General features: G+C 40.7%; 1 protein-coding gene across 1 annotated transcript in view; it reads right to left on the reverse strand.

Moving 5' to 3' along the window:
• The window catches only part of TXNL1 (thioredoxin-like 1), a 32,924-nt gene extending 10,592 nt beyond the window's left edge, over positions 1–22,332 (reverse strand). Inside the window, exons 1-7 of the mRNA XM_006891733.1 lie at positions 21,998–22,332; positions 15,385–15,481; positions 12,453–12,626; positions 10,686–10,808; positions 7,762–7,831; positions 4,836–5,008; positions 1,581–1,685 (exon numbers count right to left, since the gene is read on the reverse strand). Coding sequence (XP_006891795.1) covers positions 1,581–1,685; positions 4,836–5,008; positions 7,762–7,831; positions 10,686–10,808; positions 12,453–12,626; positions 15,385–15,481; positions 21,998–22,095 — 840 coding nt within the window. The 5' untranslated portion in view covers positions 22,096–22,332. The remainder of the gene's footprint in view (positions 1–1,580; positions 1,686–4,835; positions 5,009–7,761; positions 7,832–10,685; positions 10,809–12,452; positions 12,627–15,384; positions 15,482–21,997) is intronic.
• Between the last annotated feature and the right edge of the window lie 613 nt (positions 22,333–22,945).

Consider the following 22,945-nt stretch of genomic DNA (forward strand, 5'->3'; position numbering starts at 1 on the left):
TAGGTAGGTAGGTAGTTAAATCCACACAGGACTAGCTGAGAAAACAAAAACACAACAGCTTTACTATACTCAAAATAGTTCAAAAACACAGTCTGGCAGTCAAAAAAGACAAATAGGCTAGAAGGGGTATGAAAGAATGTTAGAATCAAAGATGGAAAGAGAGTCTTAGATGAACATTAGAAAAACTTTACCAAATGGCAGGCTGGTAAGAGGGAGATGACAAGAGAGAATGATGCTTACAAATAGAAAAAACCAGAAGCCACACATCAACAGCATAAACTTCAGTGAAAAGCAAGAAACCACAAACAGTAAGACTGAGGAGAGAGTGAAATGAAAAACAAAATATGCAAAGCAAAGATAATGCCACATCAACTGGCGTTTAAGTCAAACAAGCAAAGTATCAAAACAGGCAAACCAAAAATATACTTCTTTGTTCACGCATTTCTCCCTAGAGCACATATTTCATATCATAAAAATAGAGACATTTAATTTCAGCTTATTTTGACCTGTCATTATACATGTCAAAAATCTGAATCCGATCTATTTAAGTACAGAGTATTCCTGCAGCTCCTAGAAGTTATTATGCTGTGAGACAGGAAGAGCTGAAAAATGACCACACACACACAAAAAAAAAAAAATAAAAGGAAAAAAAAAATCTATCAAGGCTTTTCAAGTTTTGTGTAACAGCATATAACTGCCACACAATTACATGAATTTTCCTATCACTGAATTAAACGATATCTGCAGACACAACCAAAGAATTCTCAAGATCCTCTCCAGCTCCGACCCCCCACCTCCTCGTCCCCAGGGACTGGCAGCCCACTGGACACTGTCCTCCAGATCCAGCCACCAGAAAGGCAGCATTACCCAGGTCTCTGTGCTGTCACATGTCTAAACATGTCTGGCAACTGGTGTTCTGTCCTGATAAGCCCTGTCTCTTGTACACTCTGTGGCTGGATGTTTAAGAGGTATCCCGGAAAACTGTCAGCAATTAGAAGTTCCATGAAGGGGATCAGGGCCGATTCTCACAGGTCCCATGTCCTCCATAAATTCTCTGTAAAACCTCAGTATTATGCCTGAGAAAAGGGGAGGAAGGGGTGTCTAATACATTTATGACAGACTGGGAAGTTAGCACCACTGAATTAAAACTTGCTGATTAAAACTACTTAAGTCATTTGTAATGTCTTTATTAAGAAGTGACATAAAAATCTTGGTATCAGCCAAGTCCTTACAACTTGACTGCTTTACAAAAATTGTTTATCTTACTATTTTTACATTTCACCATTTTCTATACTGGCAAATTATAATTTTCACTCTTCTTATATAGATGTCAGTAGTTAATAGACATACTATCACTACCAATGTTAATAAAATTTTCATTAAAGACTTCTATTTTAGTTGAATACCTAGATGTTAACTAGGAGAACTTGCTGAGTAAGTAATAATAGTATACAACCTCATGGCCTAATATGATTGTGGATTTTTATTGTTAAAAAAAAACTGTGACTAGTTAAGTATTTCAGATTATTCCTTTAAAACTACATTTGTATTTGCTTTCAATATAAATTGCACACACTTACTCGTTTGAAGTCATTCATATTTGTTGCCTGGACCGGGGTACCAATAAACGTAAAATAGGAAATTCTTGTTGTTTCTTCTTCACCTTGATTGGACTGAACAAATATCTACATATTTAAAAAGGAAAATGTTTATATTTATAGAGTTACAATCCTTTACTTCATGAACATACTTTAAAATTATTTGATGTCCTTGGATTATTATTATTTTTTTTAATTTTGTGTGCTTGTACCGTCAAATCAGATCTGACTGGTACAGGAGGATATTGCACCTCCTTCTCCGGCAGAGCATCTGGTGGATTCGAACCGTGTTCCTCTGGGATTGCAGTGCAGCTTCTTGCCACTAGGCCACCAGCGCTCCCCAGATTATTATTTTTAAAAAGTCCTCTATGTTCTAAGGACCAATACATATTATTCAATATTTAGAAGAGATTAAATCCATCGTTTTTTCCCTGCTGGTCTCACTTTCTCTATCAATGTCAAGAAACTCACAAATTCAAGTGTATGTGTTAATTCCCTACAACAGTATGCTAATTCCCTACAACAGTCATAATTAAATTCCTTTCAAAAAATGCTGAAATAGTGTGAGATCCCCTAGATGAGGAAAATAAACTCTGACTCTGGAAATAAGCTATATGTAAGTACACTGTGCTCACCAGGCCGCTAAGCTTGACGATTTACCTTCAATTCAAATACCACTCTCAGCAAGGTAAGGAATAGAATAGTAACTCTTGAATCTTTTTTCATGGTTTACGTCATTTTAAGACTGATGCTGCCCACTTAACAATATTACTTTACCTGATTTGGGCTTCATAATTTCTTCATTCTAAGATGGTATTTATCAGTCAGTATTTATTTTTTCTTAAAGGAACTATAGACTGATCTCAAACTACTGTCAATGAAAATCTCCAAGCGTACATATACAATACGAGAGGTCATGACAAAACTATTGTCAATGAAAATCTCCAAGCCTACATACATAATACAGGAGGTCGTGACTTGGGTCTTCTCTGACAGAGTTACTGGTGGTTTTGAACAATCAACCTTTGGGTGAGCAGTCGAGCACTTAAGGATTGTGCCACTAAAGTTTGAAACTGATCTCCTCTTGCTTATTTGTATATTTATTCTCTGAACCAAAGCCAAGAGTTTATAAGGAATACATTTTTTTGTAAGTAATACTTTAAAATTCATGTACTTGCTTTAAAGAGGATCTCTGACTAAAGTTATCGTTCTGAATCCTACTCCTTTTTCACTCTATTTTCCTTGTTTTTACTTCCACAAGAGATAAAATGATATTTCCTACATCATGATTCAAGTTACTGATGAACGTTTTGATCAGGTAAGTCAGAGTATATATTATGGCTTGAGTCTATCAAGGGTAAACTTAGATGAACTTAATAATAATAAACTTAGACAAACTGAAATAACTTTCAATGAGGGAAGAGATTACACAGGAGCTTTTCAAATTTTTTTTAAAAAGTCATTCTCTAATTTTCAAGTAAAGACGATCTAGAAAAATGATTTAAAAGTAAGAGTCACTCTCTTCATTACTAAGTTTGAAAAATTAATAATGGGGGCATCTACTTCTGAAACAACATGCTTCTGGAAACTATGAACTTTGAGAAATGACGATACTTATAGAAAGGCTTCAGGTCTTTTGTTCATAGGGTCACTATAAGTTGTGCTCGACTCGACAGCAGTCAACAACAACGTGACAAATATGAACTGAGTAAAGTCAGGAAAATATTGGTATCAGGGGCTCTAGTATAAATCATTTCTCCAATTTGACTCGAGTTGTTTTCTGATGTGCCATCAAGCTAACTACAGATTACAACAATGCTATGAACAAAGACCTGAGCCCTGCCTTATGCTGTGACATCCTCCTCATCTCGCATCATCCTGAGCTGTGACAGTCACTGTGTCAATACATGCGGAAGTCTTCCTCTCTTACGCTGACCCTCCACCTCTCCATGCACGACTTTTCCCAAGGAATGGTTTCTCCTAACACCATGCCCACAGGATGTGAGATGAAGCTTCACTATCCTTGCCTTCAAGGCGCTCTCTAGTTGTACTTTCTCCAAGATGGATTTGTTTGTTCTTCTGGAAATCCATGAGATGTTCAGGACTCTTCTCACTAGCGTGGTTGATGGTGTTAAGTCACGTAAGACTCACAGACACTGAACAGACCTGCACCCTCTCCTGTCATTCTCATCGCCTCTCACACATTTGATACCATCACTGCAGCCAATATGTCAATGCATCTTCCTCTTTAGCTGATGTTCTACCTTTCCAAACTTGATGTCCTTCTCTAAGGAACAGCCTCTCCTAACAATATGCCCAAAGTAGGTGAGCTGAAGCTTCACGATCCTTTGGCAACACTTTTTGTTTCTGCTTTTGCCAGTCTATGGGACTCTGAACACTCTTCTCCAACACACAACTCATAGGCGTCACTCCTCCTTCCATCATCCCTATTCACTGTCAAGCTTATAGAAGGATGACACACACATACAAAAACTCAACCTGACTATTCCCTTTACTACTACCAAGTGTATTTTTAATGAAGGAGTCAATCAATATGAGGGTGTTTTTTGTTTCAAAAGTGGAGCCGACTTAGAAGCAGGCCTTTTTTTATATAACATGAAATATAAAACTGACAGAAATCAACAGTTTCTATGCCAATATTCAGATATATTTTAAGTCATTCTATAAAATACAGTTTAGAGCTATTAACCATCCTATATTCTAGGGAAGTAAATGCTGCTGTTGTGATTGCTTTCGAGTTGATTCTGATTCCTTGTGTGCAGAACAGAACTGCCCCAGAGGGTTTGTGAAACTGTGACCCTTCAGAAGCAGAACGCCAGGACTTGTCTTCGGAAGCACCTCTTTTTGTGTTTGAACCATCAGCCTTTCTACCATGAACTGCCTGGCAGTCCAGTGCTTAACTGTCTGTACCACCCAAAGTCTCCTGGGGCAGCAGTTCTACTCTGTCACAAGGGGTCATGATGAGTTGAAATCAACCGAGAGCACCTCACAGACAAAATAAATTTTAAAAGTAAAAATTCTTTAAAAATTCAATCTGTTCTCCTCTTTGGGCGCACACTGAAAATAAGTGTTGCCAGTCCACTAGAGTTTTCTCTCCTTTAAAATGTAGTGGACAAATGGCCACTTGAAAGGATCAGTTACAAGCATTTAGGATGCCCATGACAGTAATGTCACCCCAAACCCTTTAACAATGTATCTGAATGAAGTACTACTTACAGTTACACTGTTAACATTCTGAAACTTAACATAACGAAGTGGGACAATACCGTCTTCTTTAATATCATCTTCTGTTAGTTCCAGAGCTTGAGTTGGTTCGCTTCTTTCTGCCTCTTCAAAATCCATAGATCGGGGTAGGTTGATAAAAATTTTTACATATTTTGGACCCTGACCTATAAAATCAAAGAGAACAAAATACTAACAACCACAAGCACAGAATACTTTGTAAAAACTTATCTTTGAATTTATATGGCAAGGCAAGAGGCTCTGGATACCGAAAGCAATGGGGAAGGGAACAAAGCAGTTGAGCTCACACCTGCTGAGCTGAGCACAGGCTACAGGTGATGAGCAGGGAACTCCAGCAGCACACACCACTGAGCAGCACTGCCAACCCCAAGACCACAGCACCTGTGGGGTGAGCGCACCGTCTCTCTGAGGGAGAAAAATGGGCACCTCCCTCTCAGTGACGTACAGGCTCAGAAACATGCTGGAGGGTCACCTACGAGTCGGTTTCATCTCAATGAAAATGAATTTTGAGACAACTAATTACATTTACATTAATCAAATCAGACTAGTAAAGTATAACAGACACACTGAAACGGAAACAGTAGTGAGAATTCACAAAGAAACCTACTCATCTATATAATCACTGACGTTTCCATAAGGGTGTTAACTCATTTGGTGGGAACAGAAGGGACTCTTCAACGACGGTGTTGGGAAAATTAGACTTCTACCTGCCAAAAAGGGAATCAAGATCCTTGCCCCCAACCAAACAGAAATTCCCTTGTAATAACAAAAAATACAAACAGCAAAAGACAAAGTAAGTAAATGGGACCTCAGAAAAATTTGAAGCTTGTTCACAAAAAAAAAATAAAAATGTGGTTATTAACTGGGAGCGTATCTTTGGGAATCATTTATGTGACAACACTTTAATAACTGAAATCTGGATCTCTCCAATATGCTCGAGTCCACTGTTAAAGACACTGGCTCAATCCATCCTGTTGATTATGCAAATGAAAACACAAGAAAGATAGCAATACACGTCCCTTAGGATGATTTAAGACTCAAGCGAAATGAGCAATGACTTATAAAAATAAACCCCAAAATAACAAATGATGGTAAGGATGTGTTTAAACAGACTGCTTATGCACTGTTTGTGAGAATGCAAAATAGTATCTCTACTGTGGCCCTCAGACTTGGTTCAAACTGTTTTTTTGTGAAACATTCTCCTAGGTGGTACAGCACTGGTCTGTGCATTGCTGTACAGAGGCAACTCGTAGCTGATGTGATGCTAAACACTGTGACACCGATGTGCCAAATGTGGTAACCGTTAACGATGGTGGAGAGTGTTTGGTGGAGCTTCCCGATTAAAATAAGCTTGGAAGCAGGAGTGGCACCCATTTCCGAAATGGCGTCTCTGGAAACTCTATGAACAGTGCTACGTCTTCCGTTCATAGGGTCGCTATGAGTCATCTACGACTTGATGGCACCTCACAACAACAACAACAGTAGAAAACCTGAGTGTAGGATTCTAAAAAAACTAAAGAGAACAACAATATGTCCCAGCAATTTCCACACCTATGCATACTTCAAAGACTTGAAAGCAGAGACTCAATAAGAGATTTGCACAGCAGTGTTGATTGTAACACTGTTATATAGTGTATACAATACTATTGTTGACTGCAGTACAATTCACAACAGCCAAAGGGTAGAAACAACCTAAATATCCATCCACAGATGAATTGACACACAAAATGTGGTCCACACATGCAATGGAATACTCCTCAGACAGCAGAAGGAACAAATCCTGATTGACATACGCTATACCACGAAGACGTCGTGTGCATGAAAAGACAAATATAACACAGACTAAAGTTTATAAGCCACTGCCTGGGGCAGAAAGGAGGGAGGGAAGTACAGTTATTGGTGACACAAAAACTAAACTGAAGAAGGGCAGAGTTATACAGTTGATTATCCTAACTACCATCATTAAGTCACATGCCTGTAAAAAGTTCAACTGGCCAGAGTTGCGTGGTATACTTACTACAACAACAACCAGAGCAGCTACCGAAGCGGCTTAGCACAAGCACACGTGTCACGGGACGTGGTGCCTCAGTTGGGAAGTTTCCCATCATGCTTTTCAAGGCCACCTCTCTTAATGGACTAATATGGATAGTCCTTTAGTTTTCCTCCTAGTTCACTGAGTTATTGCTGTTGTTGTGTACCACCGAGTCGGAAATGACCCATGGCTCACTCTCTAGCAGGATTTTAGAGGCACTTAAACGAAACGGGAGGAGACTGCCCTTTCTTAACCCATGAAGCAGCTGGTGGATTTGAACCAGTGTACCTCTGGGACTGCAGTGCAGATTCTTACCACTGAGTTTCTAAAAGCCTGCATGCAGCCATCCAAGGCACAACAACTGGTCAGAAAATGAGGAAGGTGTGAGTCAAGGGAGTTCTTTGATTTACCACAGAAATTCTTCCATAAAATCCTGTCTACAATCCCACCATATTAACCATTAACTGAGCACAAACAGAAAATTTTAACCTCCGTTTTATCACACGTACAAAAATGTGCAAAAAATTCCTAATTATGATTTCATGAAAATGGTGCTTTGAACCTTGAGGTTTAGAATAGCAGCTGAAGGAAAAGGATCACTAGTTTTCAGATTAAGAAGAAACTTGAATTCTAAAATAAAAATTTTTTGAAATGGGCAAGGCAAAAATTCTTCATTTCTCTTGCTTCCAGCCCCTAATAATTTCATTTGTTCATTCATTTACATCCTTGGCTGCTTATTCATAATCTAAGATATCTTAGTATTAATTTTTATTCAAGTAAGATACAACTATCTCTATTTATTAAGAAATTCAAATACGTGCTGACAGGTGTACAAGGCTAGCGTATCAAGAAAAGCCAGTTACTTACCATTATCTGGTCCTTGAAATTTCATGGAATAAAGCTTAACAGGTTGATTAAATGCCACAGTAATAAGTAGCTGTGAAGACAGTAATAGCTTCATTTTAAAGTTCTCGTATACATAATCCATGAAAACAATAAAAATCAACAAAGACTGAAGAAAATCTAACAAAAATCAATTTAATATGGTAAATCAGTTAAATGGAAAAGTAACTTGATTACACATCTGAGGGCTATTACTTATGTAAGCAGATGCAAACAAAAAAGTTTCATGGAGAAATTAAGTTGTAAGAACTCAAGGTTTTTGGTCCATAATTTGGCAAGGAATCTGCTTCTCAAAAATCTTATTTAAATTAAAAATTTAAACTACCACCTTACTTTTAAGCCACTTTAGCATATAGCTTAACATTTTATAGGATGACTGATTTATCAAACTTCTAGACAAATCACTTGAGAATTAGAAGCAACTGTATAGGTTATAACTTGAGGTGATAACCTCTAAGAAACAGAATTGGAAGAAAGAGTGATACACTTAAAAACTGACAAAAAAATTACATTTTTGCCATTTCGTTTGTAGTTGCTGAGCTCCTTATGAATGTACACCAAAAAACCTCAGGGAATCTGATTCCCTGGTGTGGAGGTACACTGGAGTGGCGTGTGTGAGGGATATCGTAGTTAACCGGCCTAGTGGTATGTTTATGGCTTCGGTTCTACCTCCTAGTTGACTGGGTAATGCCTTGGGTCTTACAAGCTTCTAAGCTGCCATCTAAGCCATTAACAATTGGTCTTTATTCACCTGGAACAAAAGCTAAAGGATAGTTAGGAATAAGCTCAGAAAATAGATAATGTGGCAATTACTTCTATGAACAACCTCTTCTTGTCAGGAGACCAGAAAATGAAAATGCACCCAATGACTATTATTGAACATTTTGAGCAACAATTCTGAAGAAGGCAAAGAAAAATGGCAAATCCTCATGGATGTAGGACTTCTGGAGCCATAAGAGGTGAATGAATCTCTGAAGCCATTTCTTTGATAAACCTTTTAATCCTTACACCAAAAATAACCCAGTAGTCTAACTTCATTAGTTAAAAAAAGTTTTCCTTGAGCATGATGCTTTTTAAAAGAACTACGCATATTCGTCTCAGCATTATTTATAAGAGCAAAGAGATGGAAACAACCCAAATGTCCAACAACAGATGAATGGATAAGGAAATCATGGCACATTCACACAGTTGAGTACTGCAGAACACCAAAAACCGTGAATTCCTGAAACAGTGAGTAAGACAGATGCATCCAGATAACATTAAGTGAAATAAATCAGTCAGTGATAAAACGACCCATCTTACATAAGACAATTATTACAAAACGGTCAGGAAGAGTTTGTGGTTGTGTCCAGTAGAGTCGGCATCGGCCCACGGCGGGTGTACAAAGGCAGTCAGCCACATGGGCAGAGACTGCTCATCCTCCCGCAGAGCAGCTGGCGACCTCAAACTGTACACCTTCGAGATTTTTACACACACGTAAAATTATTCTTGAAAGGTTACAAGGCTGCTAAAGTAGAGAGAAGGGAGTACATATAGTTGCTATTGTTCTGTACCATCGAGCCAGGACTGACTCATCGCTGACCCTCCAGTGGGTTTTCAGAGGCAGTAAATCACACAGGAACATACTGCCCACCTTTCTCCATAGTGCAGCTGAAGATTCAAACTGTGTGCCTTCAGCTGGCAACACTGCTCCTTACCAGAGCTCTCTACATAGATAGTAGGTACATAATAAAGGAAAAGTAATGTCCAATGAGAGGATGATCATAGTATCATTAATGAAAGGGAACCATATAGATCTAGAAGGATTAACAGAATTACAGGGAGGAAGTGGGAAGAATACAATTAGAATGTACTAAATGTTAAGAATAAAATGTGAATTTGCTTTGTAAACCTTCACTCAATTCACAATTTAAAGGAATAATCTACGTGAGGCCAAAGTGGAAACTATAATTCAAAAGATTAGACAGAAATATTAAGAGATGGTTACTTTCTGTTAAGGAACCATCTTCCTTCAGGGTCCTTCTGCAGAAGAAACAGCTAAGAAAAAGGGGCCTTGCTCGAACATAATAAATGTCACTCCTGAGTAGTGCACATTGTCGTCAGGTGCTGTCGAGCTGACGACCGCCCAGTGTCCCATGAACAACAACGCTTAACCTTGCCCCAGCCTGTGCCATTCTCACTACTGACAGGCTCACGCCCACTGCTGCAGTCACTGCGTCAATCCATCTCGTCGATGGTTACTGACAAATGACCCTTGACTTCCCCAACATGACTTATTTTTCCAAGGACTAGTGCCTCCTGATAACTGCCCAAAATAGGTGTTTCATCATCCTTGCCTCTACAGAGCATCCTTGTTGCACTTTTGCTGAGACAGATGTGTTTACTCTTTTGGCAGTCCCTGGCCTATCAATACTCTTTGCCATTATCACAATTCAAAGGCACAGGCTGTAAATGTACACACTGCTGAACTGGTGTTATGTTTTGCTGCACACATTCTCCACAGCAATGACAACAAGAGACTAGCTTCAAATATTTGCTTGCTGACACACTATCTAGGGGTGAGGAGCTAGGTATATATAGAATATTCTCGCCCAATTGTCATCAAAGACAAACTCATTACTGCTTGGGTAAACAGCATGGAGGATGAGCAAAAGGACCAAAGAGTGGCTGCAGGGCTCATATCCACAGAGGCCAAACTCACAGCTCTGCAATTCTCCTCACTGCACCTGATGGCTTGCATCGAACAAACAAGTAAATAATTAGATGGATGAAAGGGTCATCATTAGGGAAGAAAACACAGAAGACAAAGAGATGGCACCATGATAAAGTTACGAGAGGGGGTAGAGATTGACACTCCCTACAAACTACGAATCAAGCATCAAGATTACCTGCTCATCACAGTCAGATTCCAAGAAGGACAAGTCTTTCCGTAAACAGTTGTCAAATCCATGTTCATCACTTTCATTAAGACACTCACAGCCAGCTTTATTAATAAAAGGCATTAAATCCATCTAAAAAAAAATCAAGAGTTTAAGCAAGAATTATCTGGCATAAAGTCTGAAAAAGAAATTTAAAGTCTGTAAATATTACCAGAATAAGAAATTTCAAAGAAATTTTAAAGAAAACATTTAATATCTTTAGAAAGCTCCTGTATAATACTTTCACTCGAATGGTGGACAGAGATCTACTAATTATGAAATCAAATCAAAATGTAATCCATTTAATTGACACTAAGATTATAAAACATTAATTTGTACTTTACATAGAAGCTAGTTAAAGCTTCTGTAGAATCAAATAAAGCTTATCTCTTATACTGGTCACCACTCACTCACTCTCAGCCACCTGACTCACAGCTGACCCTTTACCGGATTTTACATGGTAGAGTCGGAATCAACTGATAGCTGGCCCTCCAGCAGTTTCCAAAGGCAGTAAATTGCACAGGAAGTGACTGTCCACCTTTCTCTCAAGGAGCAGCTGGTGGATTTGCACCTTGCTGGCAGCTCCTTAGGACGAGGCCACCAGAGGAAGATCTCCTAATGCAGCTGACATTCTGTGTTGACAGGTGAGGGTTGCGGCTCTACCCTGCACTCTAGCTGAGCTTCACTTTTTTCTATTAAGACTTTCCGATCGTTTATCAGAGATGGTCTATTCAATGAGGACCCAGGAACACATCCTCACCGCACAGCCCAGCACCTGCAGGTGTTCTCTTTTAACTCAGTGAAGAGTTTTAGGGTGCCAAGTGCACAGCCCCGATAGGACTTTGTAGGAGGCCACTGTTGTTATGTACTGTCCAGCTGGTACCATCTCATACCTGGCCCTATGAAACGACAAAGCCACTGGTGGATTCGTACCACGCATCTTTGGGGTCAGACCACCAGAGCTCCCCCTAGAGGACAGTCATCTTGAAGGAGGGCATGCTGCAAAGCCTAAGGACTTACCTGGAAACATGCCACCTTGACAGAGGAAAACCTCCAGCCTGAGTCCTGGGAGGAAAAGCTAACCACAAAGACACCTTCTTGCAGGACAGACACAGGTGTCTACTTGATGCGCACAATCTCTACTTTTTCAAAGACAAGTCTGCCTTTCCTTCCTCAAAGTGCTGGATAAACACACGTTCTTCCCTGTGCCTTTAACCTCTGTCTCAAACTTCATTACCGACTCCTAAATGACTTCCAGCGAATCTTTCAAGAGTGTAAATCACAAAAAAGATTGTCCACCTTTCTCCTGCGGCTAGTGGATTCAAACAGCCAGAAAGGTGCCTGCGTTGGGTTAGTAGTCAAGCAACTCGTCCCACTGCAGCTCTACTAGCATAGCCTGCACACAGGCCCTCGGAAACTTCCCTTCGCTGAACGAGATTTGGGGAGCTCATATACATTAACAGATAGAATAAAACTTGTTTTCCCACCCTAAATAAATCAATCAAAAGCCTGTTAAAGTAGGCCTCAAAAAATTAGATATTACAACACACACAAATGTCTAATAATTCACTATTTACTTTTAGGATTTTTACTTTCAAAACATGCTGAACTAGTCAGTGAAAAATAAGACAAGAAAGCCTAATACAGTAGTGTAAGGAATGTGTAAGTCAAGTGCACTTTAAGCAAGTAACAACCAACATCAAGAACCATATGAATCTCAATGCTAAGTGCACGTACGTAGCCTTTTGGAATATCTGTGTCCTCATTGCTTCCAGGGTCATTCTCTAAGTGCTGCTTGATTTTTTCTTCTAATCCCACAGCATCGGCTCCTTGATACTGATCAATTCTCACTTTGTTCCGAAAAAAGAGAAATGTAGGTGTTGCTGATATATTATTGGTGGCAGCTGTTCCCTAGAAACGGTATGTTAGAAAGAATTATGAGTTAAAACAAATAGTAAACCACTTTGAATATATATTCTAAGTCTTCATGGAAGTTAAAAACATCACAAGCATGACTTTAAATATGGTTTCTTCTCAATTGTAACTCAAGAAGCAGATCTACTCCTAAGCGCAGTCCCACTAGGAACAAGCTTCACTATCCCCCTGCACCAACTATGAAAGACAGCCTTGTAATTTTGTAAGTTGTAATGGTTCCTTCAGGAGAATAATTAACTTTCTATACAAATGGGTATGTCTTGGAGAGGGTGAAACCAATTATATCCTTGGAGTCTAGGATTTTGAAGCTCTGTCTCACATACTTTGGGCACATCACCAGAAGAGATCAGTCCTTGGAGAATGACATCATACTTTGAAGGGTGGAAGACAGCGCAGAAGAGGAAGACCCTGGATGAGATGGATTGATATAGTAACTGGGCCAATGGGAGTTGGTGTGCTGGAATTAGTGAGACTGGCTCAGTACAGGGCAGGGTTCAGAGCTGCAATCATAGGGTCACTAAGGGTTGCAGGCAACTTGACGGCACATAACAACGATAACATATAAAAACTGCTTTGTAGTATCAGACAACACTCTTAAACCACCATCATTTCAGTTTTGACCCAGAGCAAGTCTCCATCAGGTTTCTAAGGCTGGAACGTAATTTTAATGGGAGTGCCCATCTTTCTCCCTAGTACCCTCTACCCTCTGGTGAGTTCACACCACCAGAGACCCCGGACTTCCGGTAACCAGAGCCCCTTTAGTTTTGCCTGGGCTCCACAATTTTGTAAGATTAATTACAGAATGAAAGAGAGGTAATCTGGATTACTAGGTTTTAAACTTTTCAAGACAATTATAAGGAAAACAAGAAAGTAAACTACAAAGGCACATAGTTCAAATTCACCAGCTGTTCTGTGGGAGGATGGACAATCTCCACTCATGCAATCTACCGTCTCTGAAAACCCACTAGAGCATCAGTGATGGGTTGGTTCTGGCTCAATGGGCCATAACTACAACAAGCCGCTGCTTAAAAAAAACCCGTATAAACGCCATGGAAGGGTATCTTTCATATCCTAATGACAAAACCACAACTGGTCTTCTAGGATAGTGTGTTCAATAGAACTACAATGTGAAACATAAATTAGAACCACTCATATAGGTTAAACTGGTTAAGTTTTCCAATCAAATAAAAAGAAAAAAAAACCGGCAAGGGAAAATAATTTTAATAGTGTTAATTATTAATTAATAGTGTTAATAATTAAATCAATATATGCAAATATTAACACATAATGAATATAAAAAAGGAAAGTTTACATTTTGCCACTCATGCCAAGTTCTCAAATATTATACTTCTAGCACAATTCCAGCTTTGAGTTCCACATTTCAGCTAAGCACATGTAGCTTAAACTAATCAGCAACAAGTAGTCTGATAACATATAACTAATGTGTAATGGAGTTTTACTATAAATCCCCAAACTACTTATTAAAAACTATGTAACATTCTTTCCCCATATTCAGAAAAATAGCTGCATAAAGCCTCATTAACCATGCTGGGCTGGACAGAGGTACAAAGCGGTTCCTCGTGGTCACAAGGGAAGCCCACTTTGTTAGAAAAACCTTCCAACAGATTTCTTTTCTGCATTAACTCCTCCACATTTCTACATATGCAAATATAAAACTGTTACTATTAAATAGTTAGGGATAATGTGCTTACAATACTGTGGCTCAATCACATAAATTTCACTTCAAATTTAGGCTGAGAATGCAATGTGGACAAGACTACAAACTGATCAGTTCAAATCTGACTTTAACCCAAGATTTCTTTGTCGACAAATATTACTAGAAATCACTGTTACAAAAATAGGATGGTGATCATTTACGTGTGTGCCATCTGTTTGTGTCTGTTCATGTGTATGTGTTTAGAGGAGCAGGAAATGGATATATAATGAATACTTTACTAAAACAGTTAAAAAGGACAGTCAATTTGAAATGAAACATTGTGTGTACTGCAATTAAACTGGAATGACACGAATGTCACAATTGACTGGTATTGACAAAACTAAGGAAAAGTTTACACACAGAAAAACAATCACGGGAGGGGAGAAAAAGAGGAGTACAGATTAGGCATAGATGGCCCAGGAGAAAGGAAAGGGAGGGTCCAGTGAGAATGTGATGAAAACTTGTAACAAATAGCATCGATCAATCACAATTAATATTCTAAAACAAAATGTTTATGAGTAATTGAATGAAAATGACATCAAATACTGTCAATGCCTTGGTCACGAAGAATATAATTAATGATCCAGTAAAGATAAAGAAAACAGAACTGTCATGTGATCTATTATTATTTTAACAACATCATGTGGGTTTTATATCAGGAAGGTGTTTATACAAAAGAAACTTGAACCAATTTACAATGAAAAGAAATAACCTTCTAAAAGTAATAATAGGGGGGAGGGTTGGGTGGGGAGAGAAGTGCAGCAATGAAAGAATGGAAATCCAAAATCTCTGTAAATGCTCATTAAAATTATTTTTAAAAAAATTTCAATAGGAAAAAAGTAATCATAATAAACTTTCAAATAATCATGCTAACACATTTTCCTTATCTTCAAAAAAACAAGGGCTATGCGCATAAAAGATAAGTTAATGCTGGATTTCAAAATGACTCACAAATGAATTAAAGGGGGAGTGGTGAGGAAGAACTTCTAAGGTGAGGAAGAACTTCTAAGGCCTTACCTGGCACTGATGTACATCAACTTCCAAGAAAACTGCCTGTGGGTATTTATTACTCATCGAACTAAAAGCTGGAGCAATTCTTAAACATGGTCCACACCTGTCAGAATGGTAAAACAGACACTTGGTAAATACCACCACATAGTGTATTAATTTTCACTCAGAGCACTTGGTCAACTAAAATAGCAAAGAATCCTGATATGATTTAAAAAAAATCCTGATAATCTTTATAGCACTCTCCAATCTGTCTTTATCTGTACTAATAGTATACTGTTTTGATGTTTTATATAATTTTAAATTAGGTCTCAATATAGAATAGGGTTAAGTCTTTTCAGTTTTAATTTAATTGAGAGTGATTTAGATGTTGTAAAAAAATGGAGGAAAACTGAATATGGCCAAGATGTTAAGGTCCTCCAGTTTTATCTTCAGAGTCACTGTAAAAATACCTGCTACGTCTTCCTGCAGAAATAAACAAGCTTATCATAAAGTTTACAGAGCAATTACAAGAAAAGCCATTTAAGGCTCAATGACATTTTAAGGCTTAAAGCAGAAGAAATTACACTTGCAGTTATTAAACACTCCTATACCTACTCCTGGTCTTGTTACCCAACTGGGGTGAGAATGTAGTGGGGGCGTAGAATTTCCCATCCTGCTATTCTTCAGCGTAACATACCTCTGGCAGTAATGACCACCAGGTTTCAAGATGAGCGTAACCCTTGCTGTGAGGCCTTGACTCTCAGCGGTTTGGCAGTTTATACAACGATGTAATTTAGCAATGACGTTGCCATCCTCCATCTAGCACAAAGCTGATTTTTCACATAATAATTTGGTCTTGTGACGTTAACCTTGTAGGTGAGCAGTGGATATGCTGCTGCTGAGTATCTAAAACTCGAGATTGAACTTGTTTTCATTATTAGACTTTAATCAGCACTTTCACTTTATGTCTCATCTCAAAAAGCAAAGAAAGTAATCATTAAATTAGTTCTTAAATTTTACACTTAGGGTAATAAAAGGTGATTTTTAGATTTAACAATTCCCAGTTACAATAATACAAAAATAAGTACGTTCAGTCAACGGATGTCCATGGGAACAACAGGAAAGGAATCAAGCAATATACTCTATTGGGCAGTTCTGCTGCATAAAACCTCCCATGGATTAAAAGAGGTCACCTTGAGGGCTAAAGTGCACCTGCTCCAAGGTATGGGTTTTGTTTGGGTTTTTATTTGAGTGAAAATCTATAAATCATATTGGTCTTTATTTTACTTTGTAACATTAAAATACCTGTAACTTAATTACAATACCTCATCAAACTTTTGTATATTGCCTTTTCCTCAACTAATTGCTATTAAATTTTACTTCCTTCTTGCCTCTGATAACCATCCATGAATGTGTGTGTAGACACTTCTCTAGCTTTGAATAATAACTAACTGTCTTAGGCCATAATAATCCTTTAGGGACTTCCTTATGTCACTCTGTATAACTTCCTCTAGATTCACCTATGCTGTGGTTGTTCCACAAATTCATTATCATTCTTCTGTATTGCCTAATACCGTGTAGAGGAACCATGTTGTTGTGTACAACCAAATTGGGAGCAACCCCATCGCTGACCCTCCACTGGGTTTTCAGAAGCTATAAACGGCACAGGAGAAGTCCACCCTTCTCTTTCCCACAGAGCAGCTGGTGGATTTGAACAAGGAACCTTTGGCTTGGCAGCACAATCCCTTACTACTAAGCCTTTCAACCATGGTGTTGGAGAAGATCGCGGGAGAACCCATGGACTGCCAAAAGAACAAACATGTACGTCTTGAAGAAGGTGTGGCCAGAGTGCTTCTTGGAGAAAAAGATTACGAATCTCCGTCTCACACACTTTGGGTGTACTGCTACACGAGGTTATTCCTTGGAGAGGGACATCATGCTTAGGAAGGTAGAGAAGCAGCGAAAGAGGAAGACCCTCGACCAGATGGGCTGACACGATGACTGCTGCAATGGGCTTGAGTATGTCAGCGACTATGAGGATGACACAGGATAGAACAGTGTTCAGATTGGTTGTTAACAGGATCGCTTAATCATACTGGACTCGCTGGCACCTAACAAGACACCAGAGTTCCCTGAATGTGCCATAGTTGCTTTATCTATTCGTCTGTTGATGGATCTGTGAGTTATCTCCAACTTTTTGCTATTGCAAATAATACCGCATACACATGAATGTGTGTGTGTGTTTATCAGTTCATATCGTAGCTCTTCTTTCTTTGGGACCCAGTAATAGGATGGTGGAATCAAATGGTATTTCAAATCCCAACTCCTAAGAAAACACCAAATTGTTTTCCTTTCCAGCTGTATATGACAGTTGCAATCTCTTGACACCTTGGAGAGCATTTGTCATTTGCTGTCTCACTGAACAATATTGTTGTTGCTAAGCTGAGATGATTATTTATCTTATTGCATTTTTACTTGAATTTGACTTTTGATTTCTTGACTGCTGGCACCCAAAGGTGTGGTACAGAAGTGTCTCTGAGGACTACAGACCACACCCTGAGTTTATGCTAAGGAGGTGGGAGCTGGTCAAACTGGGAAGACAGCCAACTATGACTGAGTCTCATGGCTGCATATTAAGACTTCCGTAAAGACTATGAACAAGGATGCTCCGTGGTTGATTAAAGATAATGTCATACATGGCAGAACAGTACGTCTCATTTTACACAAGGACACTCAGTGTTGAGAACTATTACAGATTTTACCCTACAAGTCTATCTGTATGTATCCTTTGTCAAAAAATCGGAGGAGCTCTGGAGGTCCAGGGGTAAGGAATTGTACTGCCAATCTAAAAGCACATAGTTCAAATCCACCAGCTGCTCCTTGGAAAAAAGATGGGCAAATCCCTTCTATCTGATTTACAACCTCTGAAAGGAAGCTAGAGGGTCTGCTGTGAGTCACTTCCAACTTGACAGCACATAACAACAGCAGAACAAAACTGTAGTAACTACACTTTCCATGAGTTATGTGAGTAGTACTGGCAAATTATTAAATTCCAGGTAGTAGGAGTAAGTTAGATATGAGGGTGATTAAAATCCTTGAGCTTACAGTTGATATCCTGAGAGTGTAGAAGGAACTCCCAGATTTGTATCTCGCAGGTGGAGAGTGAGGGAAATTCTGGGGACTTCCAAGCTTTTGGCTGGTCTTATGAGATGATAATGGGATAACCCCAAATTTATAGCCAGCAGCAGGTCAGAAGTAAGGTCTGATGGGGATGCTGGAGATAATTTTAAATTTAATAATTCCTATAAACAAAAGTGTTTGTAGTACTTATTAATATAAGGTTTTACAGAGAAAAATCAAACTTTTAAGTCACCAAACTAATTTTTCTTAAAGAGTATGTCATTTTACTCACCATCTGTACAATAGTAATCTTTATGCTTAAATAACACATCACTAACAGAAAAGTTTCCTTAACAGCAACATTTCCCCCACTTTCCTTGCTTCAATCAATAGATGATTTATGCATTACCCTGTCATTTCACTCTGATAACAAAGAGCGCACCACCAACAAAGACGGAAAGCCTCCAAATGACTACAATCGGAAAAGTGAACTAAATGTGAGGTTCCTTGTGAAAATGATCTCTTCCTTTACCTCACTGTGGCTTAGGTACATAGATAACTTAGGAACAAGTATTATGAATGAGACATTATTTATGAATACATAATTTTAAAAACTAAGTTGTATGTCAAGCTGATCCACACTCAAAACCCAACAGGGTAGAACTGTCCCATTGGGTTTCCAGGCCGATAATATCTGTGGGCAGCCCTGGAGGCATCCTGGTTAATGGATTCAGTTGCTAACCTACAAGACAGCAAGTCACAGCTACACACTCTTGGCACCAGCAGTCAGGAAATCAAAAGACAAGCTGAACTGAGAAAATCTGCTGACAGGAACTGAGAAGCAATGGTGTCTGTATAAAGACTAAGGTGTCCCTGATTAGGCCATAGTCTTCGTAATTACTGGCTGTGCATCAGAGAACTGTACAATGACTAAGGATGACAGAAGAAGCAGCAATTCCTTCAATCTGTGGTAGTGGAGAAGAGTCTTGAACATACCATGGATCATCAAGAAAACAAAGAAAGTTTCTCCTTGGAGGCAAGGATTTTGGGCACATGGCCAGGAGGGTCTGGTCCTTGGAGAAGGACATCATGTTTGAAAGGGTAGAGGGACAGCTCAAGAGAGGAACACCCTGGATGAGATGGATTGATACGGTAACTGGGGCAATGAGGGTAGGTGTGTGAGAGTCAGTGAAACTGACTTAGCCAGGCTTCAGAGCTGCTATACCTAGGGTCACTATGAGTCACACGGGTTTCAAGGGCATATAACAATAACAATAAACAACATAATGTATACAAGGGAGCTCTGGTGGCCTAGTGGCTACAAATTGTGCTATTAGTCCAAAACAGGCATTTCAAATCCACCAGTTGTTCTGCAGGAACAATCTCTTCTTAATGCAATTTATAGCCTCTAAAAACCAGCTGGAACATCAGCCGTGAGTTGATTCTGACCCAATGGCACCTAATAACAATAATTTGTACATAAGGAACTCTGGTAGCCAAGTCCATAGGGAGATGTGTTCCTAATCCAAAGGAGGTGCCTCTCTTGACACTGGAATCCATCACCAGTTCTACAGGAAAGACAGTTCATCTCTCTCCTGCAATTTACAGCCTCGGAAACTAGCTGGATGAGTGGTTCTAACTGGAGAGCAGTAAGTATGAAGCTACAAAGTTGCTAAACAAATGAAGAAACACTTACAGGATCTAAACAAGATATATAAACTATATAAGAACCTGTCCTGGATTTAATGTAACCAAATCCAGGACTGAGTAGTTAATTCCACCACATGGCCGACTTTCTACAGGTTTCCAAGGCTGTCAATCTTAATGCGGGCAAACTGCCTCACTTTTCTTCTTGAGTTGGTGGATTTGAACCACCAACCTTTTGGTGAGCATCCCAACATACAACCTACCATGCTGTCTGGGTGAACTTCCCAAAGCACATGTGTCAGCTTTCCTTGGCTATGACTCGCCATGATTTGACATGTGATGATGTAATCACCCCCAACGTTGTGATCAGCCAATCAGTTGTGAGATAATGAGGGTGGGATACAACTCCCTTACTCAAGTCACAGTCCTGGTTATACTAAAGGGAAATCCCCTGGGATGTGGTCCTTATTACTTTCCATCTTAAAAAAGTTAAAAGGGGAAAGAGGCAAGCAGAGAGAAAAACCTCAGAACCTAGAGGAAAGAGGTGAGGAGAGCATGTCCTTGTGTTGGCGCTCCTGCACTCAGAAGCTCCTAGATTAAGGGGAAGATTGATCCACAACAAAAGCAAAGCTCCAAGGGATGCTACCCACTAATGCTTAAAGAGGACAAGGGTCTTCTCCCACAGCAGACAAAGAAAGCTTTGCCTAGAGCTGGAGTCTTAACCTCTAGCCTCCTAAAGAGGAGCTCTCATGGCCTACTATTGTAATCTCAAAGGCAAGGTGTTTAAATTCTGTGGCTGCTCTGTGGGTGAGGGATGGGCAATGTACCCCCAAGCGACTGAATTCCTCCGAAAACCTGGAGGGTCAGCTATGAGTCAGCTCCCACTGCTCAGCACACAACAGCCACCTCCTACAAGGGAGCTCTGGTGGCCTGGTAGGGAGTGTGCTGCACTCAAAGGTGGCTTCTCTCTGCCAGTTCCAACCCACCAACGATTCCACTAAAGACGGACAACCTCTCCCAGCCACGTTTCCAGCCTCTGAACCTGCTGGAGGGTCAGCTAACCACTCAGCAGTGGTTCCGACTAGACAGCTTTGCACTTTTGCCATGAGTCTCTTAAACTGCGGGAATAAATGTTTGTTAGAGGCACTGCTTTTGGTGTTTTGATACAACAACAAGATAACTAAGACAGCTTGATTCACTATCAGCTTAACTCAACAGGCATTAGCAGAGCCAATGCACAGACAGTTAACAGCTCTGTTTACATCTTTCAAAAGTATTACAGAAATGTCGACAATACACAGAATCAACGAGGGTCAGTGGATTAAACTTCTAAGATGCAAGTGGAGCCCTGGTGGCGCAGCGGTTCAATCACAAAAGGAGTGCTTCGGTGAAGATTCACTACCTCGGAAACTCAATGGGGCGAGTCTACTCTGTCCTGCATGATGGACGCAACTTGCAATTAAATCTAGAGCAGAGGGTTTAGTTTTGAGTTTTAAAAAGTAAGTGACAGCTGGGTCCTGGGGCCGGAGCCTGAGCCAACCCGGGAGGCCAGGGAGGACTCACGGACAGGAAGGCACACAGGCCACTTCCCAAAGGGCCTCATCCGAGGACTCGAGGTCGCGCAGCCGCGATCGCGGACTTGGGGAGTGTCTGGCCGAGGCTCCAAGCCCGCCTACGGGTGTCTCCAAGCCCGGCTGGGGGACCCCCAAGCCCGCCTGGGACCCCCCTGTGCACAGATCGGGACTCACGCGAGCGCCGAGGCCTAGTCGTGGCCCGGGCATTCCGGGGGCAGGAGACAGCAGGCGACCGCGATCGGGGAAAGAAGGGAAAGGGAAAGGATGGGCAGAGGGACGGGGCTCGGGCCCGGCCTCACCCTCTCATGGTGAACTTGACCACGGCGAGTCTGGAGCCCGCGCCGCTCAGCTCTGGCTGGAAATCCGGGTCGCTCCCGACCGGCTTCACTCCCACCATCCTCGCGGGTAGCCCAGCAGCGCGGCTGCGACGCCACCGACCTCGGAAGTGAAGGGGAAGAGGCCTCGGGGGAGAAGGGCGGAGGCCGGGGGACGCCGAGGCCTGGTCAGCGGGGCGCGATGGCAGCCTCTGGTCAGCGGGCTCTCGGTGCCGAGTCACGCCAGGCAGCGGAGCGCCGAGGGGGCGGGGACGCGGGCCGGAGGGCGAGGCGAGGGAAGGGCCGGCGCGCGGCACCCAGGAGCCCCTGCGCGGCGGGGGCCACGGCGCCTGCGCGCGCTGACGTCACTTCCGCGCCTCCATGTTTGCTTCCACCAACCACTCCTACAACTCGAACGGTGGCTCCGCCCATTACTTGGGAAGCCTCCTGCGACGCAGGCGCACAAGAAGAGATGACCGGCGCAAGCGCAGACTGTCTCTTTAAAGTTGGTGTGCATATTGGCTCCCACCTCTGACTATTTTACGGTGACATTTCTCTGACATTTACGGTGACGGGTTTATTAGGTGCGTTTATGACAACCTCCTAAAATAGTAATCCTCCCTTCCTGGAATTCCTTCCGGCATACTTTTGTCTTTTTTTGAGATAAAATACATTTAGGAGCGTTTGTTGAGTTTCCTTCCATATGGACTTTCCACGCAGTCTTTCCTTAGGAACTCTGATTTGCAATTGTGCCAAAAAAAAAAAAAGAAAAGAAAAAACAACAAAGACGCCAACGCTTCCTTAAAGGAATTCACAATTCAGAAACAACCACCAGCAATACTTAGAGTAAAAATGATTATTGCAAATGATACAATAGAGGTGAGCGGAATGGGTGAGTGGAACAGAGAACATTTGATAATTATAGCTATGAAT

Source organism: Elephantulus edwardii, unplaced genomic scaffold, assembly GCF_000299155.1.
Source record: "Elephantulus edwardii isolate Elephantulus edwardi_28Jun2011 unplaced genomic scaffold, EleEdw1.0 scaffold00103, whole genome shotgun sequence".
NCBI lineage: Eukaryota > Metazoa > Chordata > Mammalia > Macroscelidea > Macroscelididae > Elephantulus > Elephantulus edwardii.